General features: G+C 43.9%; 1 protein-coding gene across 1 annotated transcript; it reads left to right on the top strand.

The window, feature by feature from the left end:
• The first annotated feature begins 12,454 nt into the window (after window positions 1–12,454).
• Window positions 12,455–17,027, top strand: myclb (MYCL proto-oncogene, bHLH transcription factor b). The gene is made up of 3 exons (XM_083981921.1): window positions 12,455–12,699; window positions 13,595–14,299; window positions 16,189–17,027. The coding sequence occupies exons 2-3, from the start codon at window positions 13,654–13,656 to the stop codon at window positions 16,992–16,994; spliced, it is 1,452 nt and encodes a 483-aa protein (XP_083838047.1). The 5' UTR covers window positions 12,455–12,699; window positions 13,595–13,653; the 3' UTR covers window positions 16,995–17,027.
• The last annotated feature ends 2,119 nt before the right edge of the window (window positions 17,028–19,146 follow it).

The raw sequence follows: 19,146 nt of genomic DNA on the forward strand, positions 1-19,146 counted from the left end.
AGGAGGAGCTTGAAAAGGTATTGTTAACGTTAACCATTGTGTCTTACTCTGAAGGGATGGTGAGAGACAATTGCTGTGTGTTCCTGTGGTGGTGGTGGTGGTGGAGATGGGGAGGGGGAGATGGGGAGGGTGGGGGGCAGCAAAGTCTTTGTAGTGAAGTGAGGACCCATAGAGACCCCAATGAATATATGGTCTTAAGTAGCAGATTGTGTGTGGGCGCTTCAACATTTGCTCTGTGTCATTTGAAAGACATCTAACGTCAACTGTCGGACAAAGAAAAGAAACACCCACAATTCTTTGGGCCATCACTGACAGTTCAGGGGTTTCCGTTAAGTGTGATGCAATGAAATTGTAGGTCAAATCTGTGCCTGTGCTCGTAATACTGAGTGTGGGAGCTTTATCTCATCAGACCACTGTTACTTTGTCTGAGAGATAAGGAGCAGATAAGTTTTCTCTCCTCTCAGTGTGAACCTGCCATTAGTTCAAGATATTTAATTGTTGAGTGGAGGGGATCTGTCAACCTCCACACTATGAGAACTGGAAGTGGATCCCCATCTTCACCTCATGATATTTCACTCGTATACTTTAGTCTTGCTGGCCTAGGGCTAGGGGAAGCACAGTCATAACTTATCTGTCTGACTTTTGGACCATGGGTAATGATGCAGCAAATGTAAACCATGTCCACGCTTACCGTGACACTGGTGGGGAGATGTAAAGTCCACTTCATGTTGGTTTTTACACATGCAGTCCAGTTTATGAGTCATTACAGTTCAGCCTGTGTGTGTTAGCTGTGTCCCAGTTCAGGAGTTGCATCCTTGGTCTGTGACAAAAAGACAAAAAAAAAAAAAAAACACATTTTAGCTTAAGGGGGATTTTCGTTTTGCGTCCTGTTACCGGCTCCTGTTGCCTAGCAGCCCTGACAACACATAATTTAAGGCCCTCGGTTTTAACAGTTGTAGCCTACCGTTAGCAGTTGAGCTGAGATGAAACACAACACTTACATTTTGGGGCTGGCAACGGATTTTCATATAATGGTGGTGGATAGTGCTCACTTTTGAATCGTCTTCCATGTTTACATCATACATCCAATGGTTTATAACGACATTTGGGTCAGTACAGACGAGCAGTATGGAGGTATTTGGATGTTTCATAGTGTGTGTTTTGGACGATTCAAAAGTGAACACCATCCACCGCCATTATAGGAAAACCCCCTGGACCTCCAAAAGCGTTTTGATAACTCCGAAAGTTCTCCAAACCCTTCCTTGGCGTGACAGAGTAGAAAATTGGCGAATTATCGATTTTGGATGAAGTATCCCTTTAAGCTGTCACCAACAAGTATACAAGTCAAGACAGTCCAAGATTTACCCCTGTTCGATCTCTTGCTCAGCCACTTTTTCTTCTGCCCTTCCTTCAGCAATGGCAGAAACATTGAGAGCAGCGGCCTCGATACCCTAATACAACGTGTTGGCAATGAGTGTTACATCGTGCACTACCAGGCCAGCCAGGGACTCTGTGTCCTGTTACAAGTCAAAATCATTTTGAAATATTATAAGGTACAGTAGTTACATAATGTTGCTTCAAATGCTTCACTTGTTCATTAGCTAGTTACTAACGTTCCTCTATAAAACCAAAACAATGAATTGGAAAAATGCTAAAATGATCACTCATCAATATGGGCACCAACTTTCACATACATCTAGCAATGTGAATTGCCACTAAATAATATTGATTATAGCAGATTTATGTATGTACCATGTTAGTGGTTACTTATCTACTTGTCATTCCACTAAATAAATGGTCTCTAAATGTTGGGAGTAATGTACCAGTGGAGTGAAATAAATGAGGCAATGTATTATGGTACCCTGCTAGCTAGTGGGGTGATCTGTGCTGACAGCCTTGTTTTGTTTTGAGTCATCCTTGTATGGAGAATCACACCCACCGGGCCAACAGGAATTACCCTCACTCTGCGGATCGCAAATTAATCTTAATTAGAAGTAATTATGAAGCGAGGTGGTCTCTTCCTCTTCCTTTTATCTCCACTTATCCTCCTCTGTTGCATAAGAAACTCTCTTCATAGCGTGAACATTTCTGACAAGAGCCTTCTGACAGGAGAGAGAAAGCAGACATGGTTTTCCCATCTCATTTGCAGCAGCGGGGTCTGTTCATCTGAATATCAAATAGCATGTCGCCAAGTGGTGACAGACATTTCAGTCACAGACATGATGGGTTATATTGAGTACTACAGACACACATACACACACACACACAAAAAAAAAACAGAGAACAGATTTTTTTAACAGAAGAGTTTTTGACAGTTATGTGTTTTAGTTCTGCTTAACAAGTCGGTCGTTAACAACTTTCGAGAACGTTCAGATGTTGTTTTGCATAAACTGCTGTGATGAAAATGTGGAAGATCTCTCCTTTCCCTCCCAGCTTCCTCTACTCTCCAACCAACACAGATGCCTCCATGATCTATCAGTCTTCACTGTCGACAAGCCAAAGCCACACTCCCTCCTTTGATCTCTCTGCAGGGTGCTTTGTGTGTGTGTGTGTGTGTGTGTGTGTGTGTGTGTGTGTGTGTGTGTGTGTGTGTGTGTGTGTGTGTGTGTGTGTGTGTGTGTGTGTGTGTGTGTGCCCCCATCTGTGTCTGGGTGCCCATCTGTAGGTTACCACACACCCCTGCCTCTCCTGCCTCCAGGCTATAAGACCAGCTCAGGACTAGTATTCAGCAGCCAGGAATCCCATTGAGCACCCCCATATCTGCTTTAAAGCTGCAAGAGGTGAGCTTTTATATTAAAATAAATCTACATAAATCCATAAATCCTCATAACCCGAATCAGTTAAGTAGAGCGGTTATGGAGAGCTATTAAGACACATATTTTATTCCTCAAGATTGCCAGTGATTTGTCCACAGTGGTTTAGTTATCAGTATATTTTTGTACGATACAGCTATTTAAAAAATGCAGCCTTTTCAAAAAACAAAAGCTGAGTCTTGTTGTGCCCTCAGCTGCTTTAGTCATATTAGCCCTCAACCAATGACTCTGGTTATTTAGCCCCCCCTGGGACATCACACACCTCTCACCATCTGGAGGAGCCACAATTCATTTACAATGTAGATTGAAAGAAAACTTTGTGGGGTGTTTTTCCTCATGTGTTTAGCCTCCGTAACATTATTTTCTATTTCTATTTTCTTTCAGTATACTGAATTTGCCCCCTCTCCCCCTTCCACATTGGTAAACAGCATCCCTAAACGTCTTCTGTAGATCAATGTCATCTCTCTATGGAGGCCAGCTTCAAACTGGCCTGATAAAAAAAGAAAAAAGAAAAGCACAATTAACCAATTGGACGATGCTTTCGTCATGCCACTGCCAAGCAGGCCAAGCACATAAACCAGAGTTTGTAATTCATGTGCTTGATATGTGTGGGTTATATGACACTTACTGGGGTGATATTTAGAATTGTTAAGGAAGTTATGAGACCTTTCTATATCTGTCTGTTTAGATTTTTGCACAAAGCACTGAAGCAATTTGTACACCATACTGTGTTGAAATCTATACAATTTGGTGCAGAACTGGACAGTTATGGAGGAAAATGCACAAGCAGCATTTAGGGGTGCTTAGATCAGTATTTGCTTCAACATGCAATTAATAATATTACCCTATAACAATAGCTGTTGTTGCATGGTGATGAGAAAATTCTATAATTATGGAGCTGTAGGAATTATAATGCTGACTACTTCGCCTTTCTTTGTCTGTTATAAGAACATAACAGATGTGTATCTCTCTTTCTCATATGACCATTGTCACATTAAAGGATCTGATTGATTTTATCCATAAAATATATTGATTAGTGTAGTTTTAAATCTGCCAGCTGTACAATTTTAGACTCGTCCTACCACTGCAGGAGGGATTTAAGTGGATTTTCTTGAACAGTCCATGCGGCATGGTGGAGACACTGTATTTCCCATAAATGTTAAGATGAATGACTGAGTTGTCTCTCTGGGTTTAGACTCCAGTCCACTGAAAAGCATCATGAGATGCTGCCTCCTCGATATGACCCTTATAAAGGCGAAATATCCTACAGAAAATGTTGACAGGGATTATTTTGAGGTTAAGTCAGTAACTCTGTAAAGTGATACCTAGGAAACACTCAGGTTCCATTTCCAGAGAAGTTCATCCTCCAGTCATGTGCATTAGTCCTCACCACTAGATGTCTCACTATCGAACAATATGTCCCAATCTGCTAAAGCCAGGACTCAGTGGATGAGGTATTCATGCAATGTAGCAAGAGTTATAGGGACACAGAGATGCTACATTTGGTCTTAAAGTGACACCATCATTGATATTGGGATTATGGGTAAATTTGAACTCATATCCACATTTTAGTCAGTGGTTCAAAAGTAGCTAGCAAACGGGGAGCATACATCAGTCCGACTGCCCAAAAGTCCGACGGCTCATTTCTCCGACTACCCATTCTACAGTGTTAAGGTTAGGTTTAGGGTAAGGTTAAGGGTTAGGGCTACTTAAGTCGGAGAAATGGGAGGTCGGACTAATGGACGCAAATATAAAGAAATGTATGGTCGGAGAAATGGGTAGTCGGACAGACGTCATGCGCCCCTAGCTAACATCATTACTACTTAAAATTGATGCAATAATTTTTTTAATTAGGCTGACATAGGAATAACAATGAGAAATCTGAAATGATTAAGACACACCAACAGAGAATTATCCCCTGCTTTCCGTTGCAACTTTAGTATCTTACAGCTCAATGTTTTCTAGAATCAAACAAACAAGCTTTCATTCACATTAGCAAACAGCAGTTTTAAATAAAACATCTGTAAAAATCCAACATGTCTTCCTGCTCAGTCCAAAATAGCAAATAAATAGCCTAAGAGCAGAACAAGAAAATGTATCTGACGTGGAAGAAACTGGAGTTCTTCAAATGGCCTCTTCAGGCTGCCTCCAAATGCAACGCGAGCCAATTTATCAGCTGAAAGAACAGGTTTACAGCTTTGTGCAAAAAACAAGTTTGGTCTCTATAGCTAATTATTTCCTCTGTGACAACTAGATACAGGGTGTTAATTTTTACAACTGACCCATTTACGTTTGATTAGGGCCTGCCGTCACAGTTGGCTAGCTGCTCAGAATCTTGCAACGACGCTTCAATGTAGCTTTTTTGAAGCGAGTGACATTTTGGTAGGGCCGGTTTTATATTAGCACTAATTAGCAGGTACCATAGGCTATCTGCTCACCATACCAGACATAGCTTATCAACCAATTAGTCAGCCTTCCCCTTGAGTAAACCTTCAAGATAGACAACCTGCCAACAATCAAACATTTGCTTAAGTTATTACTGTAATAGTAAAGGTGAATTTTAAAACTGCTCATTTGAAATGTCTGACATCATGCTGGCTATGTCAGCTATTATCTTCATGCACAGAGACTATGGTTGCAGCTACTGTTTGGCAGTGTGGGGCATTTAGCGGCCAAAGAGCCAGATACAGTATTTCCCTCAGGCATTAATGGAGACCACTACAGAGCTGAAGGTTAGTGAATATTAGATTTATCAGGTCACCAGGGACATGACTCCCAATAAATGACTTAGTTGGTTTATGTCTCTCGGATGGGTTGAAAGAGAAGTCAGCCGTTTGCTAACACAATAACCATATCAACTTCATTTTAATCTCTCAGTGTTGCACTCATGCTGCCCCCAAATAGCCAAAAAAGTGAGTTGATGATGCTTGGATGACTAAAAGATTAAGGGTGATCATGTTTATTGATTTTTTTTAAGGCTACAGAATGCAAACTCTTTATTTCCACCTCAAAAACACCCAGATTAACCACAATATATTTTGCAGTGACACACACATATGAAAACATAGGCCTCATATGTATCCACACTCATATGTAGGCCTACATCTGAACTGACTCTTTACACAACAGGATGACCTGCTGGTATGGAGAAACTGTGAACACAAAAACAAAACTGTGATGGCCACTGGAGCTTTAGTGCGTCTTTGCTTTGCAGACACACACACACACACACACACACACACACACACACACACACACACACACACACACACACACACACACACACACACACACACACACACACACACACACACACACACACACACACACACACACACACACACACACACAGATAATTTCCCTGACAACAGTTGTGTAATGTAAATGCACAACAGCAGGCGATTTATCAGTCAATGTGTTAGCTGACTATTAGTTTGTATATATACATATATAGGATTAACTGTACTCCTGTGTGTGTGTGTGAGTTTGTGTGTATTGGTCAGCATTTGTGTGTGTGTGTGTGTGTGTGAGAGAGAGAGAGAGAGAAAGAGAGAGGGAGAGAGAGAGAGAGAGAGAGAGAGAGAGAGAGAGAGAGAGAGAGAGAGAGAGAGAGAGAGAGAGAGAGAGAGAGAGAGAGAGAGAGAGAGAGCATGTGCAATGCCTCAAGAATGCTCAGGAAAGCTGCCTTGCCAAATATCAGCTATGTAATTGCATCATTTTCTTCAAGTCTCTTCCTGAACTACTATCTCGGCACCTCCCTAAATCTCTACCATACTTTTTTCTTTTCTTCTCTCCCTCCCTCTCTTCCTCTTACTCCCATGATGTATGACACCCTTTCCCCACATCATTCTCCTCAAATTCATTATTTTTGCACTGCATCTTTTGTCCTCCATTCTCCCCTCTTCTTCTCTCTTTCTCCTGCAGACACTTGCTATTTCCTTGATTTCTGACACACCACATACTGTATATATACCCCTCTCTTTTTCACACTCACACCCTCTCCCTCTCTCTTTCTCTCTCTCTCTCCAGGGTACAATCTGTGCTGACAGCCTGTTCCTTCACAATTGATTTCTACCCAGAATGCAATAAAGTCACTGAAGAGAGAAGAGGAGCAACAGAGTAACAACCGCTTGTTAATCAGTGTTGCTGATGGGTGTGTGTGCAATTTGGGATGAGCTCTTATGTTCACTCAAATATGCAAAGCATTAGGTCGATTTACCTGTTACAGTGGCAGTGTGTTTGTTACATGTGAAACCATGGCGGTTTACTCACTGGAGTTATGCAGTATTGAGTCTGATTGACATTTGAATTAATTTCCTGTCACCTTGATGCTTTTTCTAAAACTGCTAATCATTAGCTGTGCAGCTGTTTGATTAAAATCAATTGATTGGTTTGTTTTTGCGCACATGCCTATAGACAATTGGGGAAACATGATGGCTGCTCATTGGCCCAGGAAGATATACAAAGGTTATAGATTATACACTACTATAGGTTCAGAGGAAGTTGATGATTGTGATGGTATGCAGTTTTGATGGCCTTGTTACAGTAAATGACAGTTAAACTGTCTCCAATGCATTACTGGAAAACCTAATCTCTCTATGATAGTAAATATCCTTAATTTAATTAGCAACAGTCAAAATCAAGACAGCTGTAAAGAAAGAGAGAAAACAACTTCAGGCATTATCTCTTGATCATGTCATAAACTATAGCCTATATTTTAAACTTTTCCTGTTTTATTTAAAGGGATGGTTCAACATTTTGGCAAATGCCTCATTGCCATAATCCCTATAGTTTTAGGAGTAGGTTTGTTACCTTTAATTGTCGGTGCAAGCTATATTTAGAATGGCGGAGCAGAGCCGCTATCTTCTCAGAGCTACGCTATGCAGGCTAATGGGATTTCTTGGTTTCCCTAATCAAATACACAATCCAACAACTCCAAAAGGCTCTGGTGGACAAGTTGTAACCTGCACATTCACCACGCTATGAGATGATAACGGAACATTACGAGACAGAGTTTTTTTCCAGGTAAATTCATGCAAAACAGCTGATGCGTGTTCCCATCGAGGGCAGTTTTTCGGCAGCAGTCTCTGCATTTACCTCTAAAACTTGTAACGTTCTGTTATTATCTCATAGCGTGCATGTGCAGGTCACAACTTGTCCACGAGAGCGTTTTGGAGTTGTTGGATTGTGTATTTGATGAGTTTGATGAATGCGTACATTTCTCTAGACTTACTTTAAAAACAAAAACAACATGAAAATCATACCATCTGGGACCTTTAACACAAAAACTTGATGATCAAATGTTATTGACAGGTCAGGCAACACAAGCTGCCATCAGAACCACATGCTTCTAAACTCTGATTGGTGCATGCATGGCATAAGTGTGTCCCTGAACGACCCCTTCACTTATATTACAGTAAGAAGCAAACAGAGAAAATTGATTTTCACAATTTTAAAGACTAAATTCACTAAATTCAAAATGTGATATTGCATACAAAAATGTGTTATTTTGTGCCGGTTTTCTTTTTCAAGATCTCTATGGTGTTTGCCTTCACCTCCCAAAAAATGCAATTTCAATGGTGTTCACAGTATTTGTAAAGTAACACAAAATAATTTACTTTCGCGTTTGTATAGGATGAGGCAAAATGAATGACAGGTAACAATATATCAACACAAAGAAACCAAAACTATCTCCATTACCAGACACCACGAGAGGGAAGTGAGAAAATGTGACTTTTGTATTTTTTGGGGAATTGACCCTTTGAAAACTCAGCATTGAATGAGGTGGAGGGTCAGACAAAGAAAATGAAACTGTGTATATGTGTATGTGTTGTGTGTGCAGCTCCATGTGCAGTGGCTTGATGTAATGAGCATCTGGACTGAAAGGCAATCCTCTCACTTACCGTGTGTGTGTGTGTGTGTGTGTGTGTGTGTGTGTGTGTGTGTGTGTGTGTGTGTGTGTGTCAGTAGGAGGTCAACACCATCCAGTGGGTAGCAGCTGTCACTTTTCCTCTCCAGCCTCCCAGATTACATCAAGTGAACCTGTGGCCACACCAGACACCGCAGACGCTGTGATGGGTGGGTCCCAGACTAGGTGTTCATTGATCAGTCTGGAAGGTCAGAGTCGGTTTGGAGCGGAGGAGGGTGACCCAGGAAGAGGTGGTGAAGGGGGGGGTGCGGGGGTTGACACTTGTCATCTCCTTTCTCCCCCTACCCCCCCACCCCCCACAGCCATCACCGCTCTCTTGCTCCATTATTTCTTTTTTTTTGCTCCTTCACCTTAAACATATTGACCAACCACCTGATTTGTTTTTATTAATATTCCTGTCATAAATGTATTGGTATATTAATGTAGTTACAATGAGACTCCATGCATTCTCTCTCTCACTAATCTGCAGGACATGGTGATTGTCAGCATTCACATCCTCATGTTCATCACATCTGTACATGTGTTATGAGTCCAAGTGTGTCTGATTGGTAAACATGTGCATGTTTAAGACTCACACCTATTATACTGCATTATACCTTTATCTTATCTTGGAATAAATGTGGTCTTTTTTTTCTAATCTGCATTTTCTGTATGATAAATCCATATGCTGCACTTTGCTGCTGCTGCTGCCCCATGGGTATCATTACAGCTGCATTTAATCAGATCTAATCTAATGATTAGAAGCAACCACATTATGTCAAAATGCAATGCTGTTAAAACACACATCATGTTATACCAAAGGCTGCTGGGGAAGAAAAGCAGCATAGGCTGAATATCAGTCTGTGATTTTAAAGAAAGAAAATCTCAAACTCCTTTACTTCTGACAAACTGAGCTGCCCCACCTATGATACCCCTGAGATATCTAGGGATGAAAATGTGAGAAGAGAATGGATAGTTATATTTGGGAGCGGTGACAGAGGTTTAAACTGGACAGCGAGGTCATGGATGATGATGAGATGTTGTATCATTTCTGTAGTCTGTTAAAGAAATAGCTCCATATTTTGAGAAATGCACTGATGTGATACCTTGTTGATACATTCGGACCAGAGTCAGGCACTGGTGACACATGAAATGCAATCCACAGGGGCCAGCCGGTGTAAGACATCTGTGAATATGAAGGCTTCTCAGATACCAAGAAAAAAAAAAAGCACACAGTGCTTTATGATCCTGTGAGACTGCATATTACAACTCTGGAAGGTTCCCCACAGCATTTGTTTGATATTTTGACAATCATGGGATAAACAGAAGACAGAAAAAGTCCATGTTGTGAATGATGGTGAGTTTGGGATAAAGCCAAAACAGTGGTGTTAGGTGTCATGTGGTGGTAAATATGAAACTTTAACTCAAAGACTGGACTGTTTCTCCTACTGGACTATTTCTTAGTCAGGTGCACTGCTGGTTGCTACAAAGTTACAACCGTCTGCTAAAGTCACTGTACTGGATCAAGAAATGCTCCAGCACATAACCTCGTGGGTTCAGCCTTTGAATAAAGAGCTTATTGAAAGGAGGCAGTGGGATGCTTCCTGGGCACCTTCCACTGAAAGGTCCTCCAGACATGTCCAATGGGTAGAAGGCCTCAGGGTAGACCCATAATATACTGGAGAGATTATATATCCCATCTGGCCTGGGAACGCTCTCTGGATCCCCAAGGCAGAGCTGGAAAATCTTGCTACTTGAGTAGGACGTCTGGAGAGGGGGGCCACTTTGCTTGACCTGCTGCCACTGTGACCTGACCTTGGATAAGCTGAGAAAAATGGATGGATGGATGGAAAACCACAACGTTTAGATGGTTCAATCTGTTAAATACTAAGCCTTTATGCTAGACTAAATTAAAGTGTCCATGAACCTACACTTTTTTTTTTTTTGCTTTGCACAGTGCTTTTACATAAATGTAACGCAGATCAACACCATCATTTTCCATATAGTGTACTGCATAGGAACAAATATCACTTAATTGGAACCTCATGGGTGATAACATTTCTCTAATCCTATGAGACTGCCACTTGCATGTCTGTACCGTCAGGGTGTTTTTTTAAGGAGGAAAAAATAGCGGCAGATCAGAGCCACAGCTCACATCACAAGTTACACCTCCCATTTTCATGCAAACAAGGTTCACTAATCCATAGGGGAATTACTGTAAATGAGCTATTTCTCACATGCTCTCCACCACAACACATCCATGTGAGGATCTGCATAGATATAACATTTTCCATATCACTAAATTTACATTTAAATGTCAGTGAAATATTGCTATTTAATAGGAAAGTGCACATGTTTTGTCTGTGCAAATGACTGACAGCGTGGGGGGACTCCTTAAACTCACTTAATCCACTTATTTTATCTAAAAAGACAATTTTCTTTGTACATCTTAAGGAGCCGGGCCTCGCACCCATTCACTTTTGATGATTAATTCAAAGCAGGGCGGCAGATTAAGTATTTCAAAGTATGTAACCAGGCAGAAGACAGAGAGGAGTGAGATGAAAGCACAGAGAGAAAGAGAGATCCCGAACAGGACAAGCTGAGACAGAGAAAGTGATACAGATGGGGAAACTGAATGATTGCTTCTGTTTCTCCAGTCTGTTGGTTCTGTCTTTGTAGGCTATGGCTCCTGGGAAATGGTGGGTATAACCCTCTAAAGTCTCCCCGTTTCATGTAGGGTCAAGATCTTTTTGATCAGGGGTGACTGAGGATAAAAGCGCAAGAGGAAAGGGGGGTGTTGGGGGGAGTGGGAGAAGAGTAGGCAAGAGTTAAACTGAGGAGAGAAGAATAGAGGATGAGTGACAGAAGATAGGGATTAAGAGTATGAGGAGGGGTAGGGGTGTGTGTGTGTGTGTGTGTGTGTGTGTCTGAGTTTGATGGGAAGATGAAGTGGACAGACAAGGATTTCACGGTGTCTGCTTCCCCGCCGCGCCGCAGGAGGAACTTCAGAGGAGCAGTTATAGGAAGGATGTTTCCCAATCATCATCCTCGAGAGTGTGAGCGTGTGCAAAAGTTTGTGCGACATGATTTCATGAGTCGAAAAAAGGCAGCGGGCGAAATGGTTTCATATGGCAGGAAAGACAAGTGTCAGCAGTTGTTGGTGTGCGTGCGTGTGTGTATGTGCAGCTGTTGAGGACACAGACATACACACACACACACACATACTATGACATGGCAAACAGAGCTGCTTCTATATTAACTCTCTCAGAGGGGAGGGCTCTACATCACAGGCTTGATATTGATTACAGAGACTATGATGCATTGAAGACACCAGATACTGCAGCCATATGTCCATGAAATTACACCCCCACACCCCCCACGCACATCCCTCCTTATTGTGTGGATGATTTCCCTATTACAGCCTACATCCCTTTCCAGGCAGCACAACACACACACACGCACCAAAAACACACATGTTATTATTATGTTTATAGAACGGTGTCATCTTATGAAATCAGTGTCATAACCTGCTGCTGCTCTCATAAGAGTCCCTCTGCAGAGCTGCGCGGGTTTTTTTTTTTTGAGTGCGCTGCGCCTTTAAACGGTGGGCGTGGCTCCGCTACTACGACCCGCCCCTTTATGCATAACAGCCAACCCTGCCTCTCCCGGATCATATAGTGCAGTAGTCTGCAAAGAAAGTGACCACAGCTGAAAGCCCCACGCAGCCCTGCGAGCGGCGGGACTGCGACCAAAACGGACTCACCATCCTCCGCGCTGACTGTTTAGTGTTTACCACCGGAAGGCGACACCGACACCGAGCAGCGGAGGGAAGCTCGCGTTTTTCCTAACACATTTTCTCGTTGAGGGTGGACCTGTGTGGTTTGCTGCTTTTTTTTGTTGTTGTTGTTTTGTGGACACTTTAAATTGCGCACGGCGGATCTATGAGGACGCAGGCAGGTTTTTCACTCTCAGCACCAGGTAAAACTCTTATCAGTATCTCACTTTTTTTTTTAATAGGCCTTAGTTATTCCATGGAAACTTTCACCGCGTCGGGATGTTAGAAAAAAAGAAAAGAAAAGAAAGAAACGCACGGGAACAGGGAGCGGATTTAAAGGGGGAGGGTTCAGGTGACAAATGACTGCTCGGAGTGTGGAGTTTTTGTTGTCGTTGCTTGCTTTAATTAACTGTTGGGCGCTTGTGGGTCGCAGCTGAATTTCTTTGAGCTTGATAAGGAGTTGGACCGAGGAGGAGCTAAAAGCAACTATAGGCTCCTACTTTACATAGCCTACAACTCCTCCGTGCTCGAACGGCTTCATTGGCGCAGGCAGGGCCGAGGTACCTGTCTCACCAATTAATCAATTTCAGTCTAATTTAATCACTCTTACTTTCTGCTGAGCAGTCATTTGCACCCACCCCACCGCTTGTAACCCCCCTCCCTCTCTCTGCCTGTCACAGTATACTACTAAAACAGTGTTATGTAATGAAACACTGTTGCGAAACTTGAACTTCTCAGCAGCAGCAGCAGCAGCAGCAGCAGCACAACGGAGTAGTTTAACTTTAACTCTGCAGTATTTAGCCTAAGCATAAGATGGTTTGTGTTAATGTCCACTTTTGGGTGCGTTCAGTGACCTCATACCATGTCCTCACACGTGTTTTATTTAGCTGACCCCTACTCACCTTTAAATTAGAGGGTGGTCTATTATGAATATCACACAGTATAATTATCCAGCATGGTGCAGCAGTATAGCCTACATGGGCACTAAATAAGCCCTTCCCACTCCAGAGGGCATCATGTCCACAGACAGGGAGTGTGATTATTTTGATGAGAATAAGGCTCAGTTCTGATACAACTATTGGCTCTGTCCCCGTGCAGACCGAGGATACAGGGAGTGATTCACCCCCCGCGACCACCACCACCAGCCTGCAGCCCCCATGCCGGGCATAAGCTCCACCGCGCCTCGTTATGAAAACTGGGACATGGACCACCTCGATCATTACCAACATTATTTCTACGACGACCACGACGATGAGGATTTCTTCAAGTCCACGGCGCCCAGCGAGGACATATGGAAGAAATTCGAGCTGGTACCGACCCCGCCCATGTCCCCCATCCGAGCGGTGGAAGGGTCGGGCAGGGTCGGGCTGCTGTACCCGTCTCTAGGGGACAAGCTGGAGTGGGTCTCTCAGTTCTTGGGGCAGGAGGATGAGCAACAGCAACAGCAACAGCAGCAGGACCTGCCTTGCAAGCTGACCGCGACCAACGACTCCTTCGGGAACCTGAGCTCCATCATCATCCAGGACTGCATGTGGAGCGGCTTCTCCGCCGGCCAGCAGCTGGAGAGAGTTATAGGGGAGCGCTGCGCCTCCTGTCCCGGGACGGGGGCGGCTGCCGCGAAAGTCGCTGCCGGCTCTGCGGTTCCGTCCCCGGGGAGAGCGCAGTGTGCAGCCGCCGACACGCCAGCCCTCAGCGGCTTGGCGGCGGACTGCGTGGACCCCGCTGCGGTGCTCACTTTCCCGTTAACCGGTGGATGCAAGAAGCAAGTGTCGTCTGGTTCCGAGTCTCACACCGACTCATCAGGTCAGTAGCAGATGCAACACAGAACTTTTACTTTGAAAATCACAATTCTAGCTTTTCTTTTGCTCCAAGTTTTTAATCTTGAGTGATCAGTAGATTTATAGCCTACTTTGTGCTTTCTCTCTGCTTACCCACATTTTATTCTAGTTGCCTATTTATTATTATTTTTTATTATTCTTAATTAATTTAATTTCCTTTGCATGCTCAACTATAGGTTTCTAAATGTACGTTTGCGTCCCTCATTCAGTCAACGTATAGCTTTGATTATCCGTTATCTAGCAGTAAGGGGCTGGCATGGCACATGATGACTGCATTGCGTTACCTTGGTGCATGCAACACATGCTTGGAGCTCAGAGTGACACGCCCATTGAAACATCTGCTGCTTGGCAGGGCTCCAGCAGGCCAGCTGCTACCTCTCCCTGCTCCTCCAGTCTGACTTATGATAACAATATCTCTCCTCCGCACACTCCCCGGCTCGGATTTAACATGAATTGAGAAGAGAGTTGCACATTATTGGAACTTTATGTAACAAGGAGGGAAAGGAGGAGGTGGGGAGAGGAGGGGAAAATCAACCCTCTTGTTATTATGTCTGGCCCAAATTTTCCCCTTGACTCCAGAGCTCCTTTTTCTTTTTTTTTCTTCCATCCGTGAACCCATACTCTGTCGACTTTGGTATGTAGGCTGCCATGTGATGCTGAGCTTGGACCATGCATAATGGTGTGTGGAATGTCACAAAGGGAACTTGTTGCTGCATTCCTCCACTCAACAGGCTGCAGCGCCAATTGTGTCAGTGGGTGGATTTGGTCCCAGTCCTGCCTGCCAGCCAGCCTGGGCTGTGAATAGAGCGGGATTAGCCATTTAGGAGGTCGGCGAGGCCTGCACTATTCTTTGAACACAAGTTTTAAGGCAGTATTTCACACCGTTTTGAGCGTTTTTAAAGTGAGAAATAAAGCTCCAAAGAAGAGCCAATATAAGAGCTTCTTGTGTGGTTTTGTTACCTGGCACCTGGTAACATGAGAATGTCATCTTTTTGTCATAGAAATGTTGTGTAATATTAGACAGGGAATGTTCCTCCCTCCGAAGCACCTGTCCACCCCCTCGTTACTGTGTTGTTCATGCAGAGATTACTACTATCTGAGCAGGGCGAATCCACAGAGGCGCAATTACTGAAAGTGTTTCAGTTCACAAGAGCATTGGGATGCTCCCCAAGAGCGGAGTCAGTTGGCGGGAATCAGCTCGATAACCCTTCCCTTAAGTTTAATACACCGCTTCCACTCGAGTAAATAGAGCAGCAAATGGTCTTTAAAACCTGTGCGCCATTTGATATTAGCTGGTCTGTTTTAACAAGTTGAAGACTTGCTGATTTTTCACCTGAGTGCTCCTCAACGCAGCCTGTCTCTGCCCCTCATCCTCACCGTGTCCACATGAATGAAGAGGGAGAATTTCCACTCGGCGAGTTGACCTAATGTAGTGATGATTCACAGCATTAGTGAGTGTGTGTATTTTTGTTGTGTGTGTGTGAGATCACAGGTGTTACGAGGTTGCGGGAAGAGTATTTTTACAGAAGCATTTAATTGGCTTAAGCAGTCAGAGGGACAGAGTTTTGGAGTTAGCTCCATCACTCTCTTGCAGTCTGAGCCACGTGTTTGTTTTTTTCAACAGCCAAGCTTTTTGTTTAATTTTTCTTTTGTGATCAAGTTTTTATTATTTAGTTTTCTTTTTTAACAATATACCCACATTAAATCATATACACAGCCACATAATTCACATATACATACAACCATACATCTCGTAAGCAGTGTAAAAAAGAGAAAAAAAATAGTAAAAATGTGAGCTATTGTCCCACCCATAACTTTTTTTTTGTTTGAATTGTTATCTTTTTTTCCTTTCAGATGATGAAGATGACAAAGACGACGATGAGGAGGAGATCGACGTGGTGACGGTGGAGCACAAGCAGCAGCAGCGTAAACCTCGTCGGCTGGTCAACACCCGCAAACCTGTGACCATCACGGTCCGGGCCGACCCCCTCGACCCCGGCATGAAGCGTTTCCACATCTCCATCCACCAACAGCAGCACAACTACGCTGCCCCCTCCCCGGACACTCTCCCCCCGCCGGCCGAACCGCCTCGCAAGAGGGTCCGGCAGGAGGCCTCCGCCCCGGCGGTCCAGCCCCACCAGAACTCTCACTACCACCAGCCACGGCCGGGCCACGCCCCTCTGAACTTAGACAGCAGGAGGTCTCACGTGACCGTGGCTGGGGTCAGGTCGGAGTCGCCGAACCTCAGCGCCTCCTCTCCCACCTCCTCCACATCGCCTTCATCCCCCCCTTCCTCCTCCTCCTCCTCCTCTTCTTCCTCCTCATCTCATTCCCAAAGTTCCCCGTCGAAGTCCCACTCCCTGTCCCACCTCTCCAGTCCCCAGTCCTCCGACTGCGAGGACACAGACAAACGCAAGGCGCACAATTTCCTGGAGCGCAAGCGGCGGAACGACCTGCGCTCCCGTTTCCTGTCGCTGCGGGACGAGATCCCGGGCTTGGCGGACTGTCCCAAGACGCCCAAGGTGGCGATCCTGACGCGAGCCACGGAGTACCTGCAGCAGCTGCACACCAGCGAGAGGCAGAAGGCTCAGGAGAGGAAGCAGCTGAAAGCCAAGCAGCTGCAGCTGCTGCAGAGGCTGGCACAGCTCAAACGATCCTGAGTGTCGAGGCGTGGGTCTGCCGCCACCACACACATACACTCACAGAACTAACTGGGACTACATGAAGGAGAAGAGACACTAATGTTCACTTTGATTTGGACACATTGTAGGTGGATTTTTTTTTTTCTGTTGTGTTTTTTTCTTCTGTTTTCTGTTTTTGTGGTTTGCACATTAGCTTCTGAGTGATTGACAAGGCCACAAGCCGGTCGGGACAGCAAGCTAGGGACTGATCTCATGAATCTAACGGGCAGACGAATATGTCCATGGTTACTCAATACAGATTTGTCAAACAGTTATGTTTCCCCCTGCTAAAAATATTCAAAACTGTTGCTTGCCACTGGGAGGGCTGCTGTGAAAGCAGCAGCCTCTAGTTGATAAACTGCTACAACTGTGCTGTTAACTGCTGCATGGTCTGGTCAGACGTCTCCTTGTGATAGATGTGCTTGCACAGCTGTGGTATCTCTGCTTTCTATCAGTCTGAAGAGCCCCCTAGAGTTTCTTCCCCCCCCCCCCCCTTTTTTTTTTTCAAAATTCTGCATTTTTATGCTGGCATACAACTTGTGTGTGTGTGTGCGTGCTTTTTTTTCTTTTCCATTTCCATTTAGTTTTTTGCTCACTGTCTATAGCATTGACCTTCTTCCCTGTTGTTTCCTGTCCTCTTTTTTTTCTTCTTTCCCCCCCCTGTCAGCATTAGATGCTTCTAGCTTTATGCTTGCTGATAATGGAGATGCATGGGGCTGTAGTTGGACTGGACTGAGCCATGCAACAGTGATGTTACAACTGGATGGACACATGTTCTGCACCTCGTAATAGCTCAGGTTAAGGTCAAACTTCTGTGCCTGCAGGTTTCCACTGGTAAACCTGTAGTTTTCTTCTTACATCCGAGATGTTTCGACTGCAGCACCGGTCACAGTAACAGCCATTTATTTTTTTAGTAGCATTTTATTTGGAGGAAAATGAGAAGATGTGTTGCCATGGCAGGCATTGTTTTTGAAATGTATCATATTTTGAAGCAACTATCTGCAAAAAAAAAACGGTATGAAGATTTTTACCAAGCGTTCACTCTTCTTATTATTGTTGTGCAATGGAGACCAGCCAAAAGGTGAATGTCGGCTTCAGTTAATTAACCAAAAGAAACTCTTAGCTTAAAAAAATGCTTAAATTGAATCTACTATATCTCAGAGATGCCAACTTCCGCTTGGAAATGAAGCCCACTAATGATTATATTTGTAAACTTTTTTTTGCATTTCATGTAATGCCTATAGAAGCCTTTCAATGTATGTAGAGTATCCTGTTGGATATTATGTATATAGTTCCCTTACTGTACAGCCCCTTCCAAACCAAAACCAGAGCTGTCTACTGTACTCATCCTAGTTCTTGTTGAGCCTTGCGTGCTAAACCAGGGCCGGGCTTGCTGGCTTTTCAAAGATAACTCAAAGCTTCTATTTTTGTTAATAAAATGATTATGAAAATGTCAAAATAAAACACTTACTGAACATTGATCACACTAGCCACTTTGTCACACCATGTTTTTGTTGTTGTTTTTTTGTAATGCCTACTTGTTTTCATTACTTTTCTGTCTTTTGGGGTTTCTTTATTTGTACAAGTCAAGAGTTGACAAAAGTTTTATACTATATTTTCCTACCGAGTTGTGTTTCAGTGTGAGCTAATGACTATTTTTGTTAGGTAGCCGCCAGGGCTGTATTGGTGGTTATGTGCTGAAAATTGGTATGTGTGGTCTGCTTTCTCTCTCTGTCGGGAGTGGAAAAGCACCTGAAAGCGCTGGTGGTATTCAATCCAATCACTGTAGCTGTGGCATTCACTTAAATGTGGCATGGAGTGTGGGCGGTGGAGGGAGGGCCTAAGAAGATCTACCGGTTTAAACCTCTGGCTCTATAGTCCTAAATGTTACAGCTTTCTCTACCTTTTTTTCTTCTTCTCAGAACCCGGTGCTCTCTATCATCCCAAAAGCCATGCAACAGAACACTGTAGCCCTGGATCTAGTACTGTAAATGACTTGGATCACAAGTAGCATCGCCTGCTTTCACCAGCACTCAGGAACCTCCCCCCACCCTCCCAAGTAGTCCGTGGGTCCTGTGATAGGCTCATCGACTCTGCTTGAAGGGGAAAACCCTGTAATTTAATATGCTGT

Source organism: Trachurus trachurus (assembly GCF_905171665.1).
Source record: "Trachurus trachurus genome assembly, chromosome: 11".
Taxonomy (NCBI): domain Eukaryota; kingdom Metazoa; phylum Chordata; class Actinopteri; order Carangiformes; family Carangidae; genus Trachurus; species Trachurus trachurus.